The sequence below is a fragment of the Mugil cephalus genome, chromosome 12, assembly GCF_022458985.1.
Source record: "Mugil cephalus isolate CIBA_MC_2020 chromosome 12, CIBA_Mcephalus_1.1, whole genome shotgun sequence".
In the NCBI taxonomy this organism is placed as follows: Eukaryota; Metazoa; Chordata; class Actinopteri; order Mugiliformes; family Mugilidae; genus Mugil; species Mugil cephalus.
This window is the reverse complement of record NC_061781.1, coordinates 25,390,449-25,413,936: the sequence shown is the minus strand read 5'-3', so window position 1 is coordinate 25,413,936 and position 23,488 is coordinate 25,390,449. Positions and strand designations below refer to the sequence as shown.

At 42.9% G+C, this 23,488-nt stretch overlaps 1 protein-coding gene across 17 annotated transcripts in view; it reads right to left on the bottom strand.

The window, feature by feature from the left end:
- Positions 1-693: 693 nt before the first annotated feature.
- The window catches only part of tns1b (tensin 1b), a 160,424-nt gene continuing 137,629 nt past the window's right edge, over positions 694-23,488 (bottom strand). For 9 of the 17 annotated variants that reach the window (XM_047600628.1, XM_047600631.1, XM_047600634.1 and 6 more), the window contains 18 exons: positions 19,973-21,442; positions 18,213-18,293; positions 15,116-15,309; positions 14,884-15,022; positions 12,047-12,142; positions 11,737-11,763; positions 11,261-11,444; positions 9,863-10,893; positions 9,642-9,731; positions 7,439-7,567; positions 7,105-7,197; positions 5,837-5,914; positions 4,949-5,017; positions 4,738-4,764; positions 4,282-4,450; positions 3,633-3,701; positions 3,454-3,483; positions 694-3,326 (listed from right to left, as the gene is read on the bottom strand). In XM_047600628.1, coding sequence (XP_047456584.1) covers positions 3,188-3,326; positions 3,454-3,483; positions 3,633-3,701; positions 4,282-4,450; positions 4,738-4,764; positions 4,949-5,017; positions 5,837-5,914; positions 7,105-7,197; positions 7,439-7,567; positions 9,642-9,731; positions 9,863-10,893; positions 11,261-11,444; positions 11,737-11,763; positions 12,047-12,142; positions 14,884-15,022; positions 15,116-15,309; positions 18,213-18,293; positions 19,973-21,442 — 4,115 coding nt within the window. In that variant the 3' untranslated portion in view covers positions 694-3,187. The remainder of the gene's footprint in view (positions 3,327-3,453; positions 3,484-3,632; positions 3,702-4,281; positions 4,451-4,737; positions 4,765-4,948; positions 5,018-5,836; positions 5,915-7,104; positions 7,198-7,438; positions 7,568-9,641; positions 9,732-9,862; positions 10,894-11,260; positions 11,445-11,736; positions 11,764-12,046; positions 12,143-14,883; positions 15,023-15,115; positions 15,310-18,212; positions 18,294-19,972; positions 21,443-23,488) is intronic. The other 8 variants (XM_047600640.1, XM_047600629.1, XM_047600630.1 and 5 more) reach the window with 4 other exon arrangements.

Sequence of the window (23,488 nt, the reverse complement as noted above, 5' to 3'; positions counted from 1 at the left end):
TAAGGGTAAAACTAACTTCACCTCCAAACAAACCCAGTCTTGCGTTGCTCCCAGTGTTCAGCTACAGTTTTGTCCATCGGAGAGTTACGGTAATTCAAATACCGTAAGCTGTTTTGTATGCGCAGGTGAATGTTTAGGTCTGAAAGGGTTAAGCAGCAGATAAGACCATGATGCCCATAACAGCAGGTTGTTAATATTATATATGTACAATATGTGGTTGCATGGAATTTCAAGCTGAGGAAAAGTCAATAAAAAGCAGCCGTACAAATGTCTTAGCACCATCCAGATGGGTCTGAAGTGGAGAAGAGAACCACAGCATCCTCCACACCTCTGCCTGAAATATAAGTCCAGGCTTAATGGTTTTCACTTGGAATGAGTGGCTTCTATCTAGCTAATCTATCATTATCTGTGATGCTTTTTGTCATGTTTCTCTCCGTCGTTGTCATCGTGTCTCTATCTGTACAATCAGTTTTCAGACCTGAATCCTGTCCCTCTATGAAGCCCTGCAGTCCATCTCCTCTGGTTTCTCACTGATCTCAGCCGTCTGAAGACTTTCTGTGACCTGTCCCTGTCCATGTCCCGGCTCGATCCTGCCACGTCATCCTGCTTCCTTCCTGCCACCACCGACCGACCGTCAGCCTCGTCTTTATCTGCCAAGATCGGATCTGGGCAAAAGAACACACTGGGCATGCGTTTTGATTTGTACTGCTTTTTAATGTGTTTTTATTTTTTCAGAAATAGTAAAAGCCATACAATGTAGCAAACCAAACATGACAAGGCTCTATACAGGCATAGTAGCTCTTTCACACACATTCTACAGTCCAGAGAGATCTGTCAAAGTGGCCGGAAGCCACTGGAGATTCAATGTCGGCAAACAAATAGCTAACATTCAGTTTGAAGTTTAAGAAGTCCTTTTACCCCCACGAGCATTAATAGGCAAAAAATAGAATTGTTTGTTGTTGTTATTTTCAAATATATGAAAATTAATACCTACCAATACCTGAAAGCTATCTATAAGCATTCGCCCGGGCTGAATAAGATAGGAGGAGTCTGTGTACACATTAAGTCAGCGAGGTTACAATTTGACTCGAGCATGCAAGCTCCTGCTAATAAATAATGGAACATCCTAGTCAGATATAAAAGCCCTGTAAGTGCTGTATTTTTTATTTTTATTTTAGAAGTACATCCAAGTCAACGTAGGGCACCACAGGACGACCTGATTTGTTTTAGATCATGCTACCAGCTGATTCCCTGGTATCAGGGTTAATTTAAAATGAATGCACCAAATCTGCTGCCCCCTTTTTTCTCAACTAAACAAGCATTTAATTATCCAACGTGGCATAAACACAGCTAAAACACTGTTTTAATAAATGTGTAGTGACTTTCTACACCACACGAGGGAAGCAGACGCTCATGGAACAGTTTTGCCTCCACACGTGCAGTGAAATGAAATGAAACGCGTCTGTGGAAATCTGATATTCTCTCTTTTCTTTTTTTATACGTTTAAGTGCTAAACTTGGTCAATGTATTTTTCTAGGCAGGTTTAAGTTAATAAAACAATGGCATTGGCATAACTTTAGGATAACTCAAATTTGGACTTTAGTAACAACATCTTTCATACAAAATATTCCCCCTCTCTTTAAAAAAACAAAATAAAAAAAAATCAAAACAGCTCCCCAATAAAATAAGAAGAATGTTAACAAAAGTAACTGAGGCTGTGAAAAAAAAAAAACATTCAAAAACAGTGATACACTTTTAAATGCACACACTTTACATCTTATATGTCAACGCACTTGACTTTAGCCAAAATAAAAGCAATCTCCTCGCTTTCAGTAATCTTGCTGTATACTTTATAATACATGATAACATAGAGCAACAAAGCAAAAAAATAAATATCTTAAGTCACTGTTTTATATATATCTATATATGTATATTTATATGTATAGCTTACTTTTGGGTAGGGTGAGTGTTAACAGTTTTGGCTGGCTGACGCAAAGACTCTTTTTCTGTCATGGAAACTGAAGTAGACGAAGTAAACTGAAGCAGTGTAGTAGGACGAGACCGTTCTCAGTCATGAGCGAAAAGACTGTGGCTATGTGCTGAACAGACTGAACAGAATATGGTGGCGAAGAGGAAACGTATCCTCCGCTCTGCTTGTCAACGCTGCGGACAAGTCGAGTTTCTTTTACCTGATTTCCTCAGACTCTAGCTGCACCTCAGAGGAACAACAGCAGCTGCGTCTCTAGCTTCACTACTACGCTGAACAGGGAAGGACCTGCGGTGTTTGAGCGTGATCTTATTTCCAAGTTTGGCTAATTGCATATTTAAGACAGCGTGGATAAGCTACGTCCTTCTTTTTCTCTTTTCTTTTTTCTTAATAAAAAGCTCTGCATTACGGAAACAAAGTCAGGCACCCGATGTCATCTAGAACATTCCTACTCAAAAAGCAATCTAGAATATTTACACAAACCTCACCAGCTGCAATGAAAGTCCAAGAACACTTTTTTTTTTTTTTTGCAAGAAGGCAACGGTGTAGAATTGACCTACAGTATCAGTACATACAGAAAGAAACAGTATTTTTGATTAAGCAGCCGTATTTGTTTTACAAAAGAATACTTCCAACCCTCCGACAGTGGCACACTATACACGCCCTGACTACTTTTTTTTATTTTATTTTTTTTTTTAAATCTTTGGTTGACCAGTCAAAAGCCTGATAGATTTACAATCCACTTTTACATCGCACTACTTGACTTCTCTTCTTTAAAAAAATAAAAATGAAACAATTGCTTTAAAAAAATAACATTTGCACACACAATGTCATTCCCTCTTCCTGTTCACGAGTTACCCTGCCAGCCAGGGAGATTAACATCACCTCCCGTCCCATTGTCACACAGCCACGCCCCATCCGGCACTTCCTCTGGTCCATTCTGGAGTCCGTCCGAGAATAAAAAGCACATGCATGCAAGCACACTCTGTCTTCACTCACATACTGTACGCACAACCGCACACAGACGCACACCTCTGCTTGTGTAAAAGAGCAGGAAAAAAAAAAAAATTAGGTGACGCGGAAAAACCGAAAGCTACGTTGTCCAAAACTGAAAGTGTCCGTGGTTAAAAGTAAAGAAAACAACCAAAGGCTTTTTTTTTTTTTTTTTTGAAAAAGCGCCAGGGTTCCTGCTACCAGCTCTCATCGCTTCTGAGAGGAGATCATCTTGCAGACGAAGTTGACGATGGCGTTGGCCGGCTGGTCCGGGTCCAGCTCTGCGAAGAGGTGGCTGACATTGTCTGTTGTGCTTCCCTGCTTGCGTGCCACAAACCCAAACATCCTGAAAACAACCAATGTCAAACATTTATTCTTTAAACTACTGAGACCAAGCTGCAGAAGCATCAAAGATCAGGATGGTAGAGGTGGATACTCAGAATGAGATTCCAGACATTAGAAGGTCTACTTACTTAGCTGTGCCTCCCTCAGGCTTGTTCCATCTAAAAGGTTTGAAAAGAAATAATAAATGTCAAAAAAGGCAAAGCTCTGTGGATCAGCTGAACTGTGAGAGTAGCGATCTCTCTGTAGACATCTATCCTTCCTTTGAGCAGAAAACAAACCAGTAAGAATAGTAAAGTACGATACTCACTTTCTGTCCTGAGGGTCAGTATCGCAGAACGTGACAGTGTTGGTGGGGTAGTGGCGTCGGAAGAAAAGCCTGGAACGAGTAGAATCAGAATATGTTGAATTTATTCTGCCCGACGTTGTGTTTTGTTGTGAGATCAGAGACTTTTGACCAAATCACTTTATTTCTGAATCCACGTGAAGTGTGTTTGTGCCAAGTTTCAAGAAATTCCCTCAAAGCTTTTCAGAAATATCACATTTTACCAAAAAGGCCACGTGTTTGTCAGAGCTAAGTGCATTTCATGGAACAGCTTGAGCCTCTGTAGCATATTTTAAAAATGTTTAAAAAAGTCTGTAACTCTCCTAAAGTCTCGTCTTCATGTGAAATCCCATAATTATCTAAAAGAAGAAGATGGACTTCAAATGAACTCATCTCCGGTGACGTTGGTGACGGGGAAATGCAGAAAAATTTCACTTAAAAATGTTTTAGCTTTAGATATCTGAGATTTTTTTCCAAATGTAGGCTGTTATGTTTCCATTACCAGTTATTTATTGTGATATGTGGGTTTTCTAGGGGGAATGAAAATGCAGCAACTGATGTAGAGCCATTAAAAACTCTCTCAAAATACGCCTGTATCAAAACCTTAACAGTGAACCCGAGTACCCAGACTTACTTCCTTTGGTTGTCGGTGAGGGTGATGCCTTGTGACGACACCTTGAAGTGCACGACCGTGGCGGCGGCTGGAGAAGCAGCAGCCAGCGTTTCAGATATGGCCTTGGCCACAGCCTGAGGGCCCGTCAGGGACTCCATCTCCACCGAGTTCAGATACAGAACATTGCATGCTGGGAAGAGAGCAGACGCCCAGTTAGACGGCACGCGTCAAACACAGCTGACAGCGAACTGCTCATGCAAAAACATGGACTTCTTCTTATTAGACAACATGCTTCCTGCAACAAAGCTCTTAGAGTTTATTACAAGTCATTCCACATGAAACATTCCGCCAGATCAGAAGCTTGTTGTTAAAAGACATTTCTCTGTATCTTTAGAACATTTGTCTACATTTGTGCAGCAGACAGGCAACAAACGTAATGCACATTCCAACAGAAAAGAAGAAGGGCACAGTGTTTACCATGGGCATCAGCAGGGGGCCTCTGCACTGGGGTAACAAGGACGTCAAGTTGTCAGAATAAGTACGTGAGATTATTTAGGACACATTCATAATGTTCTCACTCATGTCCTAGACATAGATAGATAAACTGACTATGCTAAAATGGAAATTAAATAAATAACTATGATAAGATGAGAGGACTTTTATGACCGAGGCTGAGCTGAGGTCTTACCTGCTCCTTGTTTCAGTCTGTCAGCCAGTGGATTTGTTACTGCGACCTGTGGCGCCTCCTCGATGAGATCTACATGAAACAAACGGCAGTGATTGTCTCTTAGTTCAGTGGTTTACGTTAAAGGCTCCTCTAGGAGCTGCAGGGATCTAGTGTGTGATTGTTTTCTTCATTTAATTCAAGGTTCAATGCTTAAAAAACTCCAGTTACATTCATATTCTCTTCTTTATTCTTGATCGACTAAAATTTGTAGTGAATGTTTATGTAATTTGGGTTTTTATCAATTTAAAAGACATGGACAGTTTTCTTTGTATTCTTGGTCCAAACGCACTAATTCAAAGCTGTTAAGGGAAGTAAGTCATGGGAATATTGCGCTTATTGGAACAGCTCCACGTTGATGTTAGCCTGAGTTATTCCTTTTGGATTTCAAACTATCTGACTGAGCACAAACCTCAAGCTCGGTTTATTCTGGCCAAACTTGAACTCATCCAAAGAGCGAATGTTAAAATGTTAAATAGTGACAGCTAACATGTTCTGTCCCTGCTGCTCGAAATTACACATCGAGAACCTGAACGCTTCTGCTCTTCCCTAATAAGGGAAGATGCTCCTTAATAAATCTTTAAATCTACAATCATTCTACAATTGTGCGATTTATTTGAAAAAAGGGAACATTTTTATTGTTGTGTGTCATTTAGGAGCTGAGGAAATGGAAAAATCTCTGAGCATCTATTAATAATATCACTGTTTATATCTAAAGTTAGAATGTAAACAGCTACAAGTGAGCACACTAGAGACTTGAACATTTGCTTTATAACTGAAAGTGGATTCCAGTAAGCACATGCTTAAATTCAAGGGAATTTTCATCAGGAGGGAACACTTCAGTGCACATACCTGTGGTAGGGATGAGCAGCTTGCAGGGCAGGGCCAGTGGTGTGATAGCATGTTGGTAGACCAAAGCAGACAGACAGCCTTCCAAACAGAAACAAAGACTAGTCTTTACACTTCTCCCATTTGTACTGTAAGGGTGCATTTAAGTAATATTTTACCAGTTTGTCTGGAAAGTGGAAAACTTGTAGTTGAATCTACTACACGACAAAACACTTCCTGGTGTGTGAAATACGTGGATTTGTCCAAATGTGGCTCAGACAACACATCTTGGAAAATAGGTGCAACTTATGAAGCTGAACGTAATTAGATTTGAAAGGATTTTAGATTCTTAGATTCATTAAAACAGGGTGGTCGTGCAACTACAATATGTATATATATGCGACTTTGTGATTGGCTTAGCAGCGATGGGGGCAGGGCCTACAGGAGGCTTAGATTGACAGGTCTCGCTCCTGTATCAGTGAATGAGTTCTGACTGAAAGATAACGTCTATTTATCCCTTTATTAAAATATGTTGGATTGATGTTAATGCGTATTTAAGTAAATTTAACTTTGTGGGGAAAAATTAAGAATATATATATAAAAAAAAAATGTCTAATCAACCAAAGGTTTTGCGACCCCCCTGTTACATGCACTGAAATGCTTCTGAAGCTCAGCCTGGGTGTTCACACAGCAGCAGACATTATTACCAAGTGCTCCTGAAACTCTGCCTTAACTTGATGTGACATCATCAACACGTTGCCTTCATGTATCCGGTGCATGTGTTTAGTTTTTCATTTAAATGGTGAGGAAAGCAAAACTAATGTGGTGAAAAATACATTCCTTTTTGTATTATTAGCTGGAAAATAAAACAAATACAAACTACAAAACAAATGGCATTAATAAATAAATACAGTTCTGAGCTGAAGACAGGGGAGGAAGAAGGAACAAATGTTAAGAAGCTGGGTTGCCCGTGCACTTTTGGCAAAAAAAAAAGGAATGTACCGTACAAACAGCCACGCACCAACACACACGTCATCCAGGCTCACGGTGTAATTAGTAGGGAGAACATGAGTTAGATCACTTCACTCAATACTATAATTACAGCAGGATTAGATGTTTTATGACCTGGACCAGCGTTCAGATCTTTGACAGACGCTCAGACAGACACAAAGAGAGAAAGTACTGATGTTTGACTGTTCCTCCAAACTCATTATGGCATCCTGAGCTGTCAGCGTGCAGGAGGGTGTTTGTTTTGGAAACTAGAGACGGCCGCTGAGAGGGATTCCACTCACCAAAGTAAGGCTCGTTGGGGCAACCTTTCAGCTTCACTCCTTTAGGGCTGCTCTCGATCAGGAAGTGTCTCACCAGCTCGTTGGTGTTGTCACCTGCAGAAGAAGACGGAGTGGGGGAGTGGGGTGAGTGACCCTAGGTAGCACGCGGCCAATTAACACGGAGACATCACCTCATGTCTTTGGTATTAAGATATTAACTTTAAGTCTGTCTCCACCCCGACCTGAGACCAAAACAAGGACAAAGAACAGCTACACTAAACAGGGTCGGTCAAGCTGAATAGTTGTTGCATTTGCAATGGCTTTACAGCATGTACCCTGGCATCCTGCCCCTTACCTTTCTTGTTCTGGTGCACGGAGGGCGGAGGAGAGGCCACCTTCATGGCCAAGCCGTAAGCCCCCCTGAATGAGTGGCTGTCCCGGATAACAAAGGCTCCAGGCTCCCTCTCTCTCAGCAGACCGATGGCTGCAACACAACGAGTTCACTTACTGTACAATGAAACACACTATAACAACATGAGTACAACAGTCTGTCAGATGGAAGGCCATTTAATCTGTGGTTCACCTAAGGATGAATCGTAATGGCATGCGTATACGCCGATCAGCCACAACATTAAAACCACTCACAGGAGTAAAGATACTTTTGGATGCAGGATGCAGCCTGACACAGACACACAAATGATTTAGGAGCAACCAACAAAAAAAGGAGCCAAAAGAAAAAAACATGAAGAAGAGCACAAGGTGTTGACCTGTCCCTCCCCTCAAAGACCCCCCATGAGACACCACAGGACAGGACACCCTGTCCTGAACACAGACAAAAATAAATACCAGACAGCGAGACAATCACATCAATAAACCACCGTTCCAAAAAGTTAAACGCCAACTAACTAAACTCAACAAACATTACTCCAGTGCTCCCAGACCCAAGACAAGTATCTAGTATCACTCAGAGCTCAACCAAGACCTGGATAACTTCATCAGAGTCAGATAATCTGCAAACAAATTTAAACATAAAATTGCTAAATGTTACCGCTCACAAACATTTAACGTGCACTTCTACACCTGGGAAGCATCATTATACGCCACCTGAAGCTTTTTCACTTTTGATTTACTGAAACTGCACCACGAGTGTGTTGTACAGAGTGGTGTTCAGTAAGATCTGAAGATCTTCACATTATCAGTACACATATGAAATTAGGCAGCCTGTGCTTTCAATTTACAGCACTGACGCTTCACATAATCATCATCATCATCATCATCATCATCTTCATCATCATCATCACAAAAATCACTTCTGATGATGTGGCCCAAGTATCACTATATGTAGTACATCTTTGGATATTCTATAGCAGTGGTCATAATTATCATGTATATAATAAAGTTGTTAATATAATACCTGATAAAAAAAAAATAAATAAAAAAAAAAAGAATGTCTTATGATATATTAGCATTCAGTAATTAACTAAAAGATATTATACAGATTAAATCTGATAAGCCCAAAGAACCATTGTGTCTAAAGCTTCGCAGATGATGAGATGGTAGTGTTACTTTACTCTTTTTAGTCCACTTTTGTACGCACAGAAAATACGACTATTTGAGGAACTGTATCAGAGTTATTTACATATGTAATGTTGCTTCTTAGAATATTAAAAATGTCTTATAAGCTCTCGATCAGCTAAATCTGGGTGACAGAATTTGGAGGTCACATAGAGCGGGAATGGTAAAGAATGAAGGTGAACCACACAAAAAATAAATAAATAAAAATAAATCATGACTAAGAGTTAGGGGAAATGAGTCCTGACCCTTTCATTTAAAAAAAAAAAAACTGCCATGAGTCTGGATTTCATTAGAGCTATAAATTCTAACATGACTCTTTGCCTCAGACACTCCATTGCTTAAAGGATAACGAGAAGAGTCTTCACATCACTATTTAGCTCCGTGGCCCAGTCTGTGCACATGCGACAGTTTAAGGAAGGAAGATGGATGAGATGAGCAACACATGCAGATGTTCCCTAATTCTCTACACATGGCTGTGGCTTTCGTTCCGGGAGTGCACTGCATCAAGTTTAAATTTTCTGTGCGTCTGATGTCACTGCAGTTGAACATGTGCTTGTGTTTAACATGATATAATCTAATGTGGACCATGAGAACATGCGGACCAGTCAACCGTATATAGATATAGAGACAATGACCACTGACCTCACAACCAAAACACAGAAGCCAACAAGCCTTTTCATAATTGTACAAATGTGTGATGCTTTGATAGTAAATTTAAAAATGGAAACATTCTGCTTCAGTTTATACTAGAGACGACGACTGTTTCTCACAACCAACGGGAGCAAGTTCCACATCATATTTATCCCACATGAGCACAGTGGGCTCGAGCCTTTGATGCTGAAAACTGGATTCTGGTGCACCGATCCTTAATATTATTGTTGGAACACCAGCGACTAAAACAAACTATCAAATATAACTACAATCACATGAAACTATAAAACCTAATCAGAATTGTTACAGTAATTGTATAATCAGCAGCTTACCTTGGTCTCTTGAAATGTCTGGCTTGTACCAGAACTTGGACGTGTCTTGAACAAACTTGACGTTCAGCCTGCTTTCAGGGCTTCCATCTGCTGCATAAACAAAAAAAAGATTGGTACTATTCAGCAAGAGGCTCTGGCATTAGGCATTATAGTCCACGTTGGGCCCATCATTCAATCCAACAGTATTATTATTTAAAATAGTCTTTCAAGTTAGTCCTTACCAGGCATGTTGAACCTTGAGAAGTCAGAGAGGGTGTGGAAGTAGCCGGGAGTGCTTCCTCCACTCGCTGGGGACATTATCTTCCCGTTCATCGTGCCGTAGGACAATGCTCCGTTTGGCCTATCGCCACTAGACATGCGCCTCTTCTCTGGAAGCTGAGGCTGAAAACCAGGTGCCGGACTTCCCTGCCTGAACCCTCCTCCCATTCCCATCATCCCCCCATCATGGTTGCCCGCAGGTGAGATGGGGAATGAAGGAGTGGGTGGTCCCTGGTAGCCCGAAGAACTGCTCTGTCGTGACAGGTTTCCATGCCTTTCATCTGGAGTGGTGTAACCACTGTGCATGGGGTGTCGGTCTAAGCTGGGGCTTCTCTGGGACATCTGGGATACAGATGGGTGACGTCCTAACACTGGACTTCCTTGGTGGTGTGCGATAGGTGGTTGCCAGCTGCTCTGCACAGTCTGACCCAGGGACGGCTGCCTGCTGAGGACTGGACTCGGTTGAGACCCTTGTCCCAGAGAGGCCTGTCGGCTGAGGACTGGGCTGCTCTGCGCTCCCTGAGACAGGCGGCGACCAATCATGGGGCTGCCACCAAGACCTGGCATGCCCGCTTCATAGCCATTCGTAGCTGATGATTGCTGGCCCAACGTGGGACCAGCCTGGTTGGCACTGAAATGCTGCTGGAGGACGGGATCGTGAGTGGAGCCAACGATGTTGGTCTGACGCTGCGCATGAGGACTTCCATGGCCGAGTGTGGTCTGGGAGGGTTCGGAGATGGGCGGGCTGGGATCTGACATCATATAGCTCCCCATGTGGGTGCTGGGACCAACGTAGGACAATACAGGAGTAGTAGTACCAAGGTAAGAAGAGGCTGGAGAGCTGGAATCCAGGTAGGAAGAAGTGGGGGTGTTAATGGTTTGATAGGACGGGGTGGGAGTGGGGTAGGCGCTCTCTGTAGCATGGGAGCGGAACCCAGAATCAGTAGTGGGTTGGGACGGAGTGCTAACGCTACTCTCTCTTAAGGGGTGTTCACTGGAAGGGAAAAGAGACAAGTTGTTTAGCCAGGACAATTTGTTTTTGTGTAGCAAGTTTGACTTTCAAGAGATTGACAGTTCTTCGTTTAGAGTTCATTCTAAAGACCTGGGGCCTCATGTGCAAACGGTGCATGCACCATTAAACAAGAAGAAGAAATGGGGGCGTGGGGAACTCCAACATGTGCACTCAAAGTGCTTGGATTCATGTGTACGCACAGATTCTTCATGCATCAGGTGCTTTGGTAGAACAGCGTTTTCTGGTTTTGAGCGTATACCCATTTCCTGAATAGGAAACCCACGCAAGTCTTTGTACATGAGGCCTCTGGACTTAAAACTAAAATCTAAGACAGCACCATGTGACTCACCCCTGTGAGATCTGGATGGGACTGCTACTCAACAAAGGTGTGTTCAGTGTGTGTGCAGATGGACTCTGACTCCTCTGCTGGAGTGTAGTTGTGTCTCCTGGTGGGCTGAGGCTCCGAGGTGATACTGGTGGCTCTCCGCCTGCCACTGCCGACCTGGCCACAGACTCCACATAGCTCCGAGGTGCTGCGTAAGAAGGGCAAAGAGTTTTAGGTCTATGTTTAGTACAGTTTTATGTGTGATAATCTACCGGTAACTGATGAATGGAGATACAACACACAAGAAATGAATGGAAATAGTTTGACCGATTGCTGCAATGAAAGTAGTAGTGACTTAAAATAAAATAAATCCATTTTTTTTACACATGATACACAGATGAACTACAACTGTACAATGTGTTTACAAAAAAAAAGAAAAGGGGGGATGTTAAAAGCCTGTAAGTCAGCCATGATTTGTGGCGTTACAGCAGCACTCTTACCTTCCTCACCCTCACTGACCTCATCCTCTGTGGAGTATCATTGGAGATAATCCAGAGAAACAAAATATAGTAAAATAATAAAGGGAGAGGAAGGGAGTGGGAAAGATTTATTGTGTTGCACGTTTTGTTGGCCCAGTACTAGTCAAAGTCCGGCCTGTTATTTTTGGTGACATTTCTTAATATTTGTGACTTAGCTGATCTTAACAGAAATCTACTCCTATATCTTTATTTTAGAAAAGTTAAAGCTCTAAACAAGAGAAAAGGAAGCAAAAGCATCTCAAAATATAATATAAAACGTGTCACAACTAACCTGAGCCTGTTTGGTTGAGGAGGATTTCTGCTGGGTTGTGGGGCTTCAAACCAAGAGCTGACAGCGGAGTCTTGGCAAGACCAGGGGGAGACCGACCTAAGGAGAAGCGAAACAATTATCACCACACAGCGTCACAACGATGAGACATCCTGACAGCTGCTACCTGTTGACACGGTCTATTACATATCACTGTTGTCACAAGGTCCATTTATTTTAGTCAGGTTCCCAAAGACCCAAAGACAAACAGGTAAAGAGCTGTCAAGACACGTATCAGCTGAGAGTAACATGTTCAGAAGGGTGTGCCCATGCCTCATGCTCTGATGGAGGGGCAAAACATGCATGTGACCAATCACAGCTTAACAGACCTATGACACCACCTCAGTCTGCCGTCACTGCAGAATGAGGTCGCTTCGGTTTTTCATCATATCACAAAGTTTTTACCGTGCGTGAAATAAGAGGTGCTTTCCCTCTGTTTTATTATCACTGGAGGGAAAGATGAGGAGTGGAGTACGTCCATACAAGAGCCTTGGATGATTATTACTATAATTATCTCTATATAATCCTGATTTGTGAATGTGTTTTCCCCAGGTGACGGTTCCCATTATATGAATTAGTCCTCTACCTCCGGCCTCTCATCAAATTGCTCTTATTTTCCCCTCCAGCGCCAACACAAATATTCATGCTGAGCAAAAACAAATTCTCAACTAGGACATGTTGCTAGCACGATACAACACCTATGGACATGATGGATAGTGTAGGACTGGGTAATTGAGACTAGCAAGGCAGGGATAAGGAGGAAGGGAGGGAGGGAGGGTGCTGGTTGCAGTGAGACAAGGCAGCAACAGGAACCCAAACAGCAACACAGAGAGCAGCAGCGACTGAGGGTGACGTTCATAATAATGGCACATCAGAGTGCTGAACAGTACTCATGTGGGTCTGTGTGTTTGTTTGTTGTCTGTTCCCTTTGAATGTGCTGCTCCCGTGTGGTTCTCATGCTAAAGCGGTGCAGGACTGTGGTAGGAGTTGGGTGAAGGGATCACTCGGACAGAGAAGAGGGGCGGGGGTCAGTACATGGCTGACGTCGTGGGACAGTGGAACTCTAGTAGAGAGCCGTGCATCCTCCACTTACCAAAGAATCCCAATCAATTCTTTGTGCTTGATACCTTGACGCCCCACCTTTACTTTAACGCGGTGTGCAGGGGGCGCATGGAGAGACTAAGCCATTTGAGCAGAGTCGTACTACTCAAGAGAAAGTGTAATGTCACGTGCACTGATCAACTTAAATAGATGCACCTTCAACAAGTTTTGCAAGTGAAACTGCAAAACTATGTTCAGTTAACTGTGAGCACCAACTACAACTACAGCAGAGGAAAAGAAATCACAGGCTCCGTTAAGACCTATCGAGAAAACAAATGAGTTCAGCAAAGGTTTCACGTCAAATGTGACGATGTCGTCTTAAACTTTTAAGATTCTTTCGTTTATGGCCTAAGGTTCCATTTATTGCAACTGTGTACGCAATGTTCCCTCTTTGAGAGGAGGGAGATGTGGCACCACTAAACACGCGTTAAAAATACAGGGTGTATTTTAAGGCCTAACGTTTATAGGTGCACCCTGTGGGAGATAGGCAAGAGGACTGGATGAGGTAATTGGTAGAGCTGGCAAAGAGCATGTTACCTAACACATGCTGGTTTTCATATGGGGTTTATGAGAGACTGACGGGGGCTGGGGGCTGAAAAGTGGGGACATATATGGATATGTGTGTGTACATTTGACCCTGACTGCAGGTTGTATGATGCTGGTTGGTCTATGCGTTCTGTTGGACTACATAAGTAGAAGGTTTTGGGTAAAAGTCAAGATAAAGTACAGTCAGTGCCTGCAGAGAGTACCTGTAAACTTTTAAAACAAATTGTTCCATGCTATATTTAATCAGCTTCACTTTAAGAAAAAGTCTTTTTTTTTACAAACTGGCAACTGCGAAGTGATTTCATTACCAAAACAGACACTTGTAATTTAGTTTAGACTGATAATTGTCATCGTTAAATTCTAAACCACAAACATTGTTAAAGATCTATCTGACCCCTAGAAACACCTGGAGCTGTGTTAATGCACAAAGACCCACGTAACGATCTTCTTTTGTTGTTGTTTTGTCAGATTCATAAAACTGCACATAAATACATCTGGAACAGTCTTTGCTCCACAATAAGGGAATGTCCCACATATTCTTCCTTTAAAGGAAACCTCAAACAATGGCTTAAAACTAGCCAAATGTGTGCTCAGACTATTTGAATAACTATTTATCTATGGATTAGGGGCTGTGGATGAAAATTAGCAGCTCTGCTATAACAGTATTCTCCCCCAATGTGCACTGTCCCACTCACATAAATGAAACACATGCCTCTTATAGTTGCCTTTATGCACAACTGTCACAAGTGGCTGTGGAATGTGAATAAAATGATTTGCACACATCATTATGTAGATTAGAAACAGGAAAACAGGCTTTTCACCTGCACCTGGAAAGCTGTGCGTGCGCCTGGTCTGAAGTATGCATGAGGTGGGTCTATTTTCACGCTTTAATAAATGCCAGTTTATGCAAATAAAGGGTCACGTACTGTACGTTCTGTTTGTGCACATGCTTTGTGACATGTTTATGAGTCTTGCACTTAAAAGGCTGGTAACTGAAAATGTTGTATGCATGTCTAGAAAAACTTGTTGGTCTCCAATATTATTTCTGTACAAATAAATACATCCTTGAGTCGGGATATAAATCATTCAATATATGGAATATCTAATCAAGCCGGAGCTCCACAGTGCCTTCGGTCAGCCAGATGGGGACTTACACAGGTTGAAGTAAGGGGTTTGCGGCGAGATGGGGAAGGCAGGGGTTTGGGGAAACACCTCACCACCAACTATGGGTGTAGGACTGATGGGTCCTCCGTCCAGTTCCTCGAAGGCCTCCCGGTAACTGTGCATGTTTTTCTGGAGTGAGGAACAATGAGAGAGCAAAACCAAACTAACGTCACTGTGGGAAGAAAAAAAAAGTGGGAAAACATGTTTCGAAGCTGTTTCTACCTCCTTGGGCCGTCCTCCAGGGTTCAGAGCTATGGCGTTGACGAACTCTGGAGAAACGCACCGAACGGGAGAGCGAACTGGGGCATCCGAAGGCTGACTGTCGTCAGCAGCGCTCTGGCTCTGGCCCTCGCTGACATTGCGACGGCGGGGAAGAGTTGCAGGCTCGTCCATGGATACTGCACGGGCCTGGACACCTAAAAAAAGATTTATAAGTCAATGGGGCTGGTCAGTGCTGCTCTAATGTTCAGCTCCAGTGCTTCCATCACGAGCACCAGATGTTAATGATTGTCAGCCACAGCGGATGCTCATTTCTCGGGCCACTGTGTGCATGTCGCAGACGATCAAACTTGGCAAAGCACTGGCAGGAGGCTGTGTTTGTTTTAAAAAACTTTCAAATTGAACATGCGCAAAGGTTAATACAGGATTAGCTGCTTCCGAGTGAAGCCTTTAACAAAAATAGTACAAACTTTTCTCGATTCATTAGGAAATCCACCCCCCAAGAAACAAAACGCACAAACAAACGCTCTGAAATGTGGTACTCAAAGTTATATTCTTTTTATTCTGAAATGCTGGTACACTGAGTGTTAATCATCTATAATGCATCTATGTGGCTAAACCTCAAAGAAATCAGTAAGCTGATTTTCGTTAATCTGGTTTGAACTCAGAGAGAGAAAGTTAGCAGCATAAAACAAACAGGATTGGAGTTAAGAGGTTTTAAGCTAGTATGCAATGCCACTGACCAGCAAAGCCTGCGTGAAAGACTATCACTGGCTGCCCTGGGATTTGGAACGAGATGAAGGTTAATCGGAGAAAGAAAGGAAAACAATAGGTTTCAGAAAAAAGAGAGAAACATTGGGGATAAAAAAAAATGGTGCATTTTGTGCTGAGTCAGTTTACCCTGTGGTTTTTCCAGTTTTTCTTTTTCTTTTTTTGTCTTAATGTTTCTAATTCGGCCTCTGAACCGACTGGGTGAATAATATGTTTAATGGAGCTGGAGCGACTATATCTGCTTTTATTACTTGGGACTTTTAACCACTTTTCGTCATTCACACTGGAATGACGTCTGAGCAAAAACAAGGAGCACAGACAAACTAATAGCAATTCAGAGAGACTTCCACATGGATAAACAAGGATCATGTAGACGCAGCTCTGAACCTCACTGCTGTGGAGATGGTAAAAACATCTGTGTCTCCTACATTCAACTCCAAAAAAAAAAAAAAAAAAAACTGGCGAAATATTTGAGGAGAAAATGTTGTACTTGCTACTGTGAACATGTGATAAATGACGTTAGATACCAACGTCACACAAGACTATGTCATGATTATGTCTGTCTGTTTCATGTTTTGAGTTTCCTGTTTTATTTTGTTAGGTTTCTTGGTTTCCTGTCTGTCGTGCCTTCTTGTGTTTTACTTTGATTGCTAATTGGTTTCTCGTGCTGTGATTGCCCTCATTAGTTTCACCTGTGTCTCGTCATCCCTCTGCCCCTGTGTGTATATATATCCCTGTCTTTCCCTTTGTTCCTGTCACGTAGTTGTTGTTTCCAGGCCATGTTTTTGTCCATGTTCCTATCTTGTGTTCTTTGTCTTTTTGTCTTCCTGCCACCACTGCAGTGCCTTTTGTTGAAAAAAGTATTTGCTCCAGACATATATGTAGCATTACGAATACTTGTCTTGATTTGCTGTTATGCAAGTGTTTTAAATGTTTTAAAATGATAGAAAGGAATCAGTGGTCAAAAACTGCCAATCCTAAGAATCTGTGAGGAATGCTTCATTTATCCCCATGTTCAAATACCTTAGCTAGGCAAAAAAACACTAAAACAGAAACACCATTGCACCGGGTCTGATAACTGAAAACTAGATGTACCCATGATGCCATGTTCTACACCACTACTACTATTGCCCAAGCAACAGATAAAGTCTTCTAGCTGGGTAGATTTGTAATCTCTTGGACTGACTTTTGCTTTTGTCCTGTTTTTTACTGCCGGTGGCTAGGCTAGTTAGCTTGTGTCTTCTTGTTGGTTGCTAGCTGCTAGCTGGTAGCAGCTAGCTGACTGCTAGCCTGCTGGTTGGTTTTCAGTTGGACTGGGCCTCTAAATTTGTTTGCTTAGTATCTTGGCACGAGGGATTGTAACTTCTTATCCTGTGTAACAGTGAATACTTTTCTTTTAAGGAAGAGAAACCAGCGTTTTCATAAGGTCATTAAGATCAGACTAAGGAGAAGGCATTCCTGGCAAAGTCTGATGACGTCAGCAAGATAATTTATCTGAATCATTATAATCTACTGGTACAGCAATGAAATTCATGTGAATTCTACAAGTGGTATATAGAAACAATGAATGCAGACATGGTGTCATTGTGACTTCTTGGCTGCTCTACAGTTCAATGTCTATGCTAACATTGAACGTTGCGTTGCATCCCTGTAAAGGACTTTGCTATCCCTGGTAAAGAGGCCAGACTGGCCCTTTAAAGGGAACATTACGGTCACTAGATCTCAGAGGACACATACGATTTAGTGATACCACTGTGGTCTTTCTCATACATTTGGTGTCTTTTGTCTGGCTTTGTAAATCTTAGAAAAAATAGTGGCGAGTGAAAATAAAAACAGCCTTGAATGAAGCCAGTGTATCCTGGCCTTGGTATTGTTCCCCACGTTTGGCAAAACGGATCTTGTGACATGCACTCTCCTGGCAAGGGACAGAGCCTCCTTTGTGCTTCTCTTGTCAGGTTCTTGTGAAACTTTAACATTATCCAGTTGTTTTTTTTCTTTTCTCTCTATGCAACATTTGGGGTAATTCTCTAACCTTGAGGTGGAAAACTGCAACTCAGAACAAATAAGGAAGGAAGGGTGAGCGTGTATAAACAGAGAAATCAGTGGTTAGTTTGATGATGCTTCTTGTTAAAGGGAGGAAGTGAAACAAAAAGAGAAAATGCACAGCTGCAGTTAAGACAGTTTAGTAAGAAAGGGGGAAGGCAAACCAAAGCCCACTGCACTCAAAGTCATAGCAAATACAGACTTGGACTTGTACTGAAGAAACACTTGAGAAAAGGACTTCTCCTCTCTCTTCGAGTGTTTCTTCAGACAGGATGGGAGAACCAACCCGAGAGGGAGTGAGAGCGGCGGTGCTCAGACTGAGAAGAGGTCATGCTGGGGTTGGCACTCTGGACACGAGCCGAGTACTCTGGGTAAACAGATGAATGATGAAAGAAAGAAGAATGATGATGACAAAACTAAAAGGAAAAACAAGCAGACAGAGGATGAAGTCTCTTTTGATACGAACAGGAAAACAAGGAGATAACTGACATGTTCAAGTCATAGAACTGATGCCCAAGTTCCACAGTTTTGTCTTTATAGTCACCAAACAAAGTCGTAAAGAAAGAGAATTTGTGTGGCGGATGAAAGAGAAGGCGATAAGACGTGGGCCCCATTTTACCTCATGTAAACATCTTCAACTCCTGGTGGGATTAAAGTAGCATTTAATGTTCAATGTGAACAATTGGTGTGCCTTCAAATGTCAGTAAAATGAACTGAAGCATAGTGTTCTAGAAAACATCTGTCATCTGTTATCTGAGGGCTTAGCTATTGCACCGCTTCATGTTGACTTTGTTCTGTTTCTTGCCGCTCTGCAGGATGAATGATGTGCTTATCTGGGGATAGTCAACCTGCTGGACGTAAGGGATGACTTCCTGTTTGAAACTAAGTGATAGAGACTGATGAGGTGACACTCAGGAAATAAGATAAGAGCAGGGCAATGTTTTCCAAGAGTGATGTGTGTGCAGTGCATAGCTCGTGGCATCAGCTCCACTCTTTACTTCGCATTCTGTCCTCCATTAGCTGCCATTTAATCCAAAACGCTAAAAGTTAAAAGGCTTTGTGAAAATAAAGAACTAAATAATAGAAGAGGCTCCCTGTGAGAATCTACAGTGGAAGCCTATGGCCAAATGCAATGTCCTGTTTGGAGAATTTTAAAAACGTTAACTTCCAAAGTAGCTATACTCTTGTGAGACTGTAGGATAATGTTTGCGGTTGAACCACAGTGATTCCAGCTCAGTCCATCTCAAGGAACGACTGGCAGCTACGTGCATGTTCTAGGTGTTAGAACCCTCCATGGTGAAGACATAGGGAATGGTCTGTTTGTTTCATGCACAAATATTTCTTATAAAAATAGCAAGAGTCATCTACTGCCCCATGGCAACTACATAGGTAGCTATGCTGACCACTTGCTAGCTTGTTGTGTTTCTTCTTTTGTGCTGAACCATCTTACACCATGTTACGTTGACAGAGGCTAAGAGTACTGGCTTAAAACCTAAACTGACCTTTAGAAATGGACTGTATGACCTAAGTTACATCTTTCTGTATTACTTTTTCTTTCTTTTTATTTTGCATGAGGTTGCATCTTAATTTTTGTTTTTAGTTTTGTTTTTAGTTTTGTTTTTTGAACTGTACTGTAGTTCAAGTACAATGACCTAGCATTTGACCCCAAGCAAACACTTCATCAACCCAGACGAAGTGAAGAAATTTGCAGAATCACAAAAATTACTTTAACCCTTTGAGACCTAAATATCCGTCTGTGCATAAAAGCTTGTGGACAAAATTCAAAGTGTGGCTGAACACTTGGAACTTGCACTTCCTGGAAAAAAAGAGTTTTGTCAATGGCACAAACCATTGTGTGTTATGGTAATTTAAATACTGCGTGCTTTAACGGATCACCGGCAATCCATTCGGTTTTAAAGGGTTAAAGTTTCAATGTGTTTATGGATAACAGAACAAATATACTTTAAGCTTTCCATACTTTAAGATTAGCTGAAGTTACAAATACAGCTAAATGTGAGAATGAAATACATCAATGTTCATTCTTACCTGCCACTCTTTGAGCCACCAGACCTTCAACGTTGAAGACTTCATCTGGCTCATTTTCTTTAGGCTGTGGTGATGCTGAAACAGCGCTGGTGCTTCTCTGGTGCTCAGAGACCTCTGAAGACTGGGGCGGTACAGTTGGTGGGTAGGTGTTGATGGGCTTGAGCTGAAGACCACTTACAGTTGGGGTGGCTTGTGAGGAAATACTGACTCCAGCTGGTTCAGAGCTGTAAAGCTCAGTTGTGTTAGGCTTCCCAGGTGACATTTGGGAAAGTGCCAAATGGCTAGCCAGGCTGGATGCAGGGTCAGTAAAGTGGGTGTGAATGACATCTGCCTGATAGGACGGCCTGCTTTGGCTCTGAGAGAATGATGGCTGTGTGGTCACCACAGTATTGTTTTCCCGCAGTGGAGCGCTTTGGGATTTTGTCACTGACCGGCCTGGTTCCAGGTTCAACATGAGGAGGTTAAGGGTTTCAATAGATTGCTCAATCTCTTGTTGGGAGGCGCTGTGGCGATGAGGGAACTGTGGCAGGCTGTGGTGGCTGGGCATGACTCCTACAGAAGGAGGTGGACTAAAAGTGAGGCCTTCAGTTACCGGCTCCTCAGTTACACCAAACCGCTGCCAAACATTGAGGCCGCGCTGCACGGCCTCCCTGCTGCTGGTAGTGCGAGTGGGAGCTGGTGGCATTGACTTTGACTCTGCACCAAATGACTGTGAGCGGTACAAACTGCCATTCTGGGTCGCCATGTAATTACCAGAGGATGGGATTGAATCACTTTGGGTGACAGGTTTGCCGGATATGCCAGCCTGTGAATGGATGTTTTCCAGGGGCTTTTCTGGGACGCTGCGCTCCAGATATGGCACATGGTCTTGGCCATTGATTAGTGATTCAGACTGGTAGTAGAGATCAGCTGGTGTAGCCCGACCGTCTGTGGAGGAGAATGTCCCAAGACTGTCCACGCTGTTCCCCTCATGGCTGGCAGGCAGCTCATCATCTAAAATGTCGGTTTCACGGTCAATGCTGTTGTGCCCATTAACATGGACCTGGGCGGGCACCAGGTGAAGCATCCCTCCAACAGCAGATGGTGGAGTGGACAGGTAAGCTTGTCGTTGCATGGGCCCCTCCAAGCCACTCAGAAGCTGCTCCAGCTCCTTTTTCTCTTGAGCACTGATGGATTGTTGGGCTGCTGGGGTTTGATGATGGACTGAGTGTAAGTCCTCACCGACAGGAATGTGGCTCACAGCGGAAGCCGACGGGGCTGCTGTGACTTCATCAGTTCGGTCAGTTTTGATGGAGGCAGTAGAGTTTCCTGAGTCACTACTCACTGACAAGGCATGGTCGACTGCAGGCAGAGCATGCTCAACAGCAGTGGGCGGGAGACCGTTCGACGTTACTGTTCCTTCAACAGAATCCTTTTTGCGGACTTTGGCATAGAGGCTGCCGTCCAAGGGTCCTTGGGTATGAATGACCTCTGAAATAAACAAGTAGAATAATGCCACATTAGAATCAGATTAAGCATAAGAAGACAATCTGCAAAAGGTCACTTTTCCACAACCCTTTTAAATTTCAATAGCCCATGTAAACACACTAGATTCATCAAAAAGAAAAGAGGGAGGGAATATCACAGTCACATGCGGGTATGAAGAGACTGTGAGGACACAACCAAAGCAGCTGCAGTTAAATTAAACACTGGCTCATGTCCACCTATTCTGCCAGCTTCAGGAAATGAGCAGGGTCTGTGGCATGCGCTGTGGAAAAAGCGATGAAATCACAGAAGCCTGCCTTGCACTTTCTCAAGCCAACGGCATTAATCTGTACCACCTGAGAAATACTTAAAAACAATGGGTGGAAAGGATGGACCACTCTCAAAATCTGAGATGGGATGGGATGGGGCTGCACTGTGGATGAAAAAGAGAAATGCACATGCACCACTTATATGCTGTACATTCTCCTCCACACACAGTCACGACTAAATTCAGCGACGAGGAAGTAGTGTGCCCCAATCTGAAGAATTTAGTCATCATTGGAAAATCTGCCTCACAGAGTAAGGAAGGCCTACAGGCTTTTCCTGGCACATGTAAACCATAGCAAAACAAAACATAATGAGAGTTACACTGAAAAGACTGGAACATGAATATATTACACACAAGCCTCTTTACACCATATACCACTATTGTCCAGCAAATGTGCACCAGTGCAACTGATTCCTGAACATAATGTGATGAGAAACTTTCCAAATCCTCCACTTTAGTGCATTGAAAAGAACCTAAACTCTTCACACATTCACAACCATTTTGTGCGGCTATAATGGAGATTAAAGACGTGAACAATACCTTGTCAAACAACAGCCCTTCTCCTGTCCATTAAAGTTCGCAAAAATATGCATGATGAGGCATGTCCTGATAACCACATCAGATTCTACAGCTGGGAAAGGAGCTTCACAAAGAAGCTGTCTGTGTCTCAGCGACTTATAGATATCTCCATCTCAACTTTAATGAATACAGGGCTCTGTAATGGAACTTTGTGGGCGTAAACAAGCTGGGTACTGCAAGGCTTCCTTGCCTGGCCTTGTGGCAGCTTTCCAAGGGAATGGTACACTTTAGAGGCTGCACTCTCAGACTGCTGGTGGAAACAAATCTGGTGGCTCTCAGTCTCAGAAAATCCCTGCATGTGTTTTCTGCGACCAATCCATTAGTGGGTTTACTTTATATGGTGCACAAGTTTTGCTATGGTAGCGTGTAACGTGCCTAGTCTAACGGTCAGCTGCAGCATCAGGATGTTTGTCTTGGGTATACTGGATACCTGCAGTCTAGTCAGCTCACTGTACCAACTGACACTATTGTTGATAACATAGTACAGACCAGTTGCAGAGGGAACATTTTCACTAGTTGTGATCATGAGGTTTTTTTTATTTCTCCTGAAATGTTAGCTGGTAAGACGGGAGGCTCCGAATCAAGTCATCACTACACATTTATATAGTGGCTCATGAAATTGCTGAAGTATCAAGTGAGTATCAAGCCGTGCATATCTCACACACACATACAAACACACGCACGTATTTGTGCATCAGTCATGTCGATATACATAGACGTTGGTCGTGAAAGAAGAGCCATCCTCACTTTCTCTATTTCATTACCTTTCTAATCACCTGCCCTGGAGCTAAAAGTGACCCACAGCTTTGTCGATCAGTCACACAGCTCAGCTGATTTCACGTCCTCTACAGTCCATGCACAAGCTGCTTCAAAGGAAATGGCACAAACACCTTCACAGAAGGAGGTTCCCCTACCTGTGTGAGCAGTGGATGACAGTGAAGTCCCAAACTAAGCTGAGAAAAGCTTTTCAGAGGATCCCCTGTGGTGGGACATGAACGATTACAGCAGGAGTGGAGGAGCTGGCGTTGGCTCCTGTTCCTTATCCTCCTCCCGCTCCAGAATAGTTCGCTGTCTGGCTGGAGAGCTGCTGCTGTTGCTTCCTGCTCTGTGGCTTGCACTTGTCTAAAAGCTGTCCCTGCTACCAG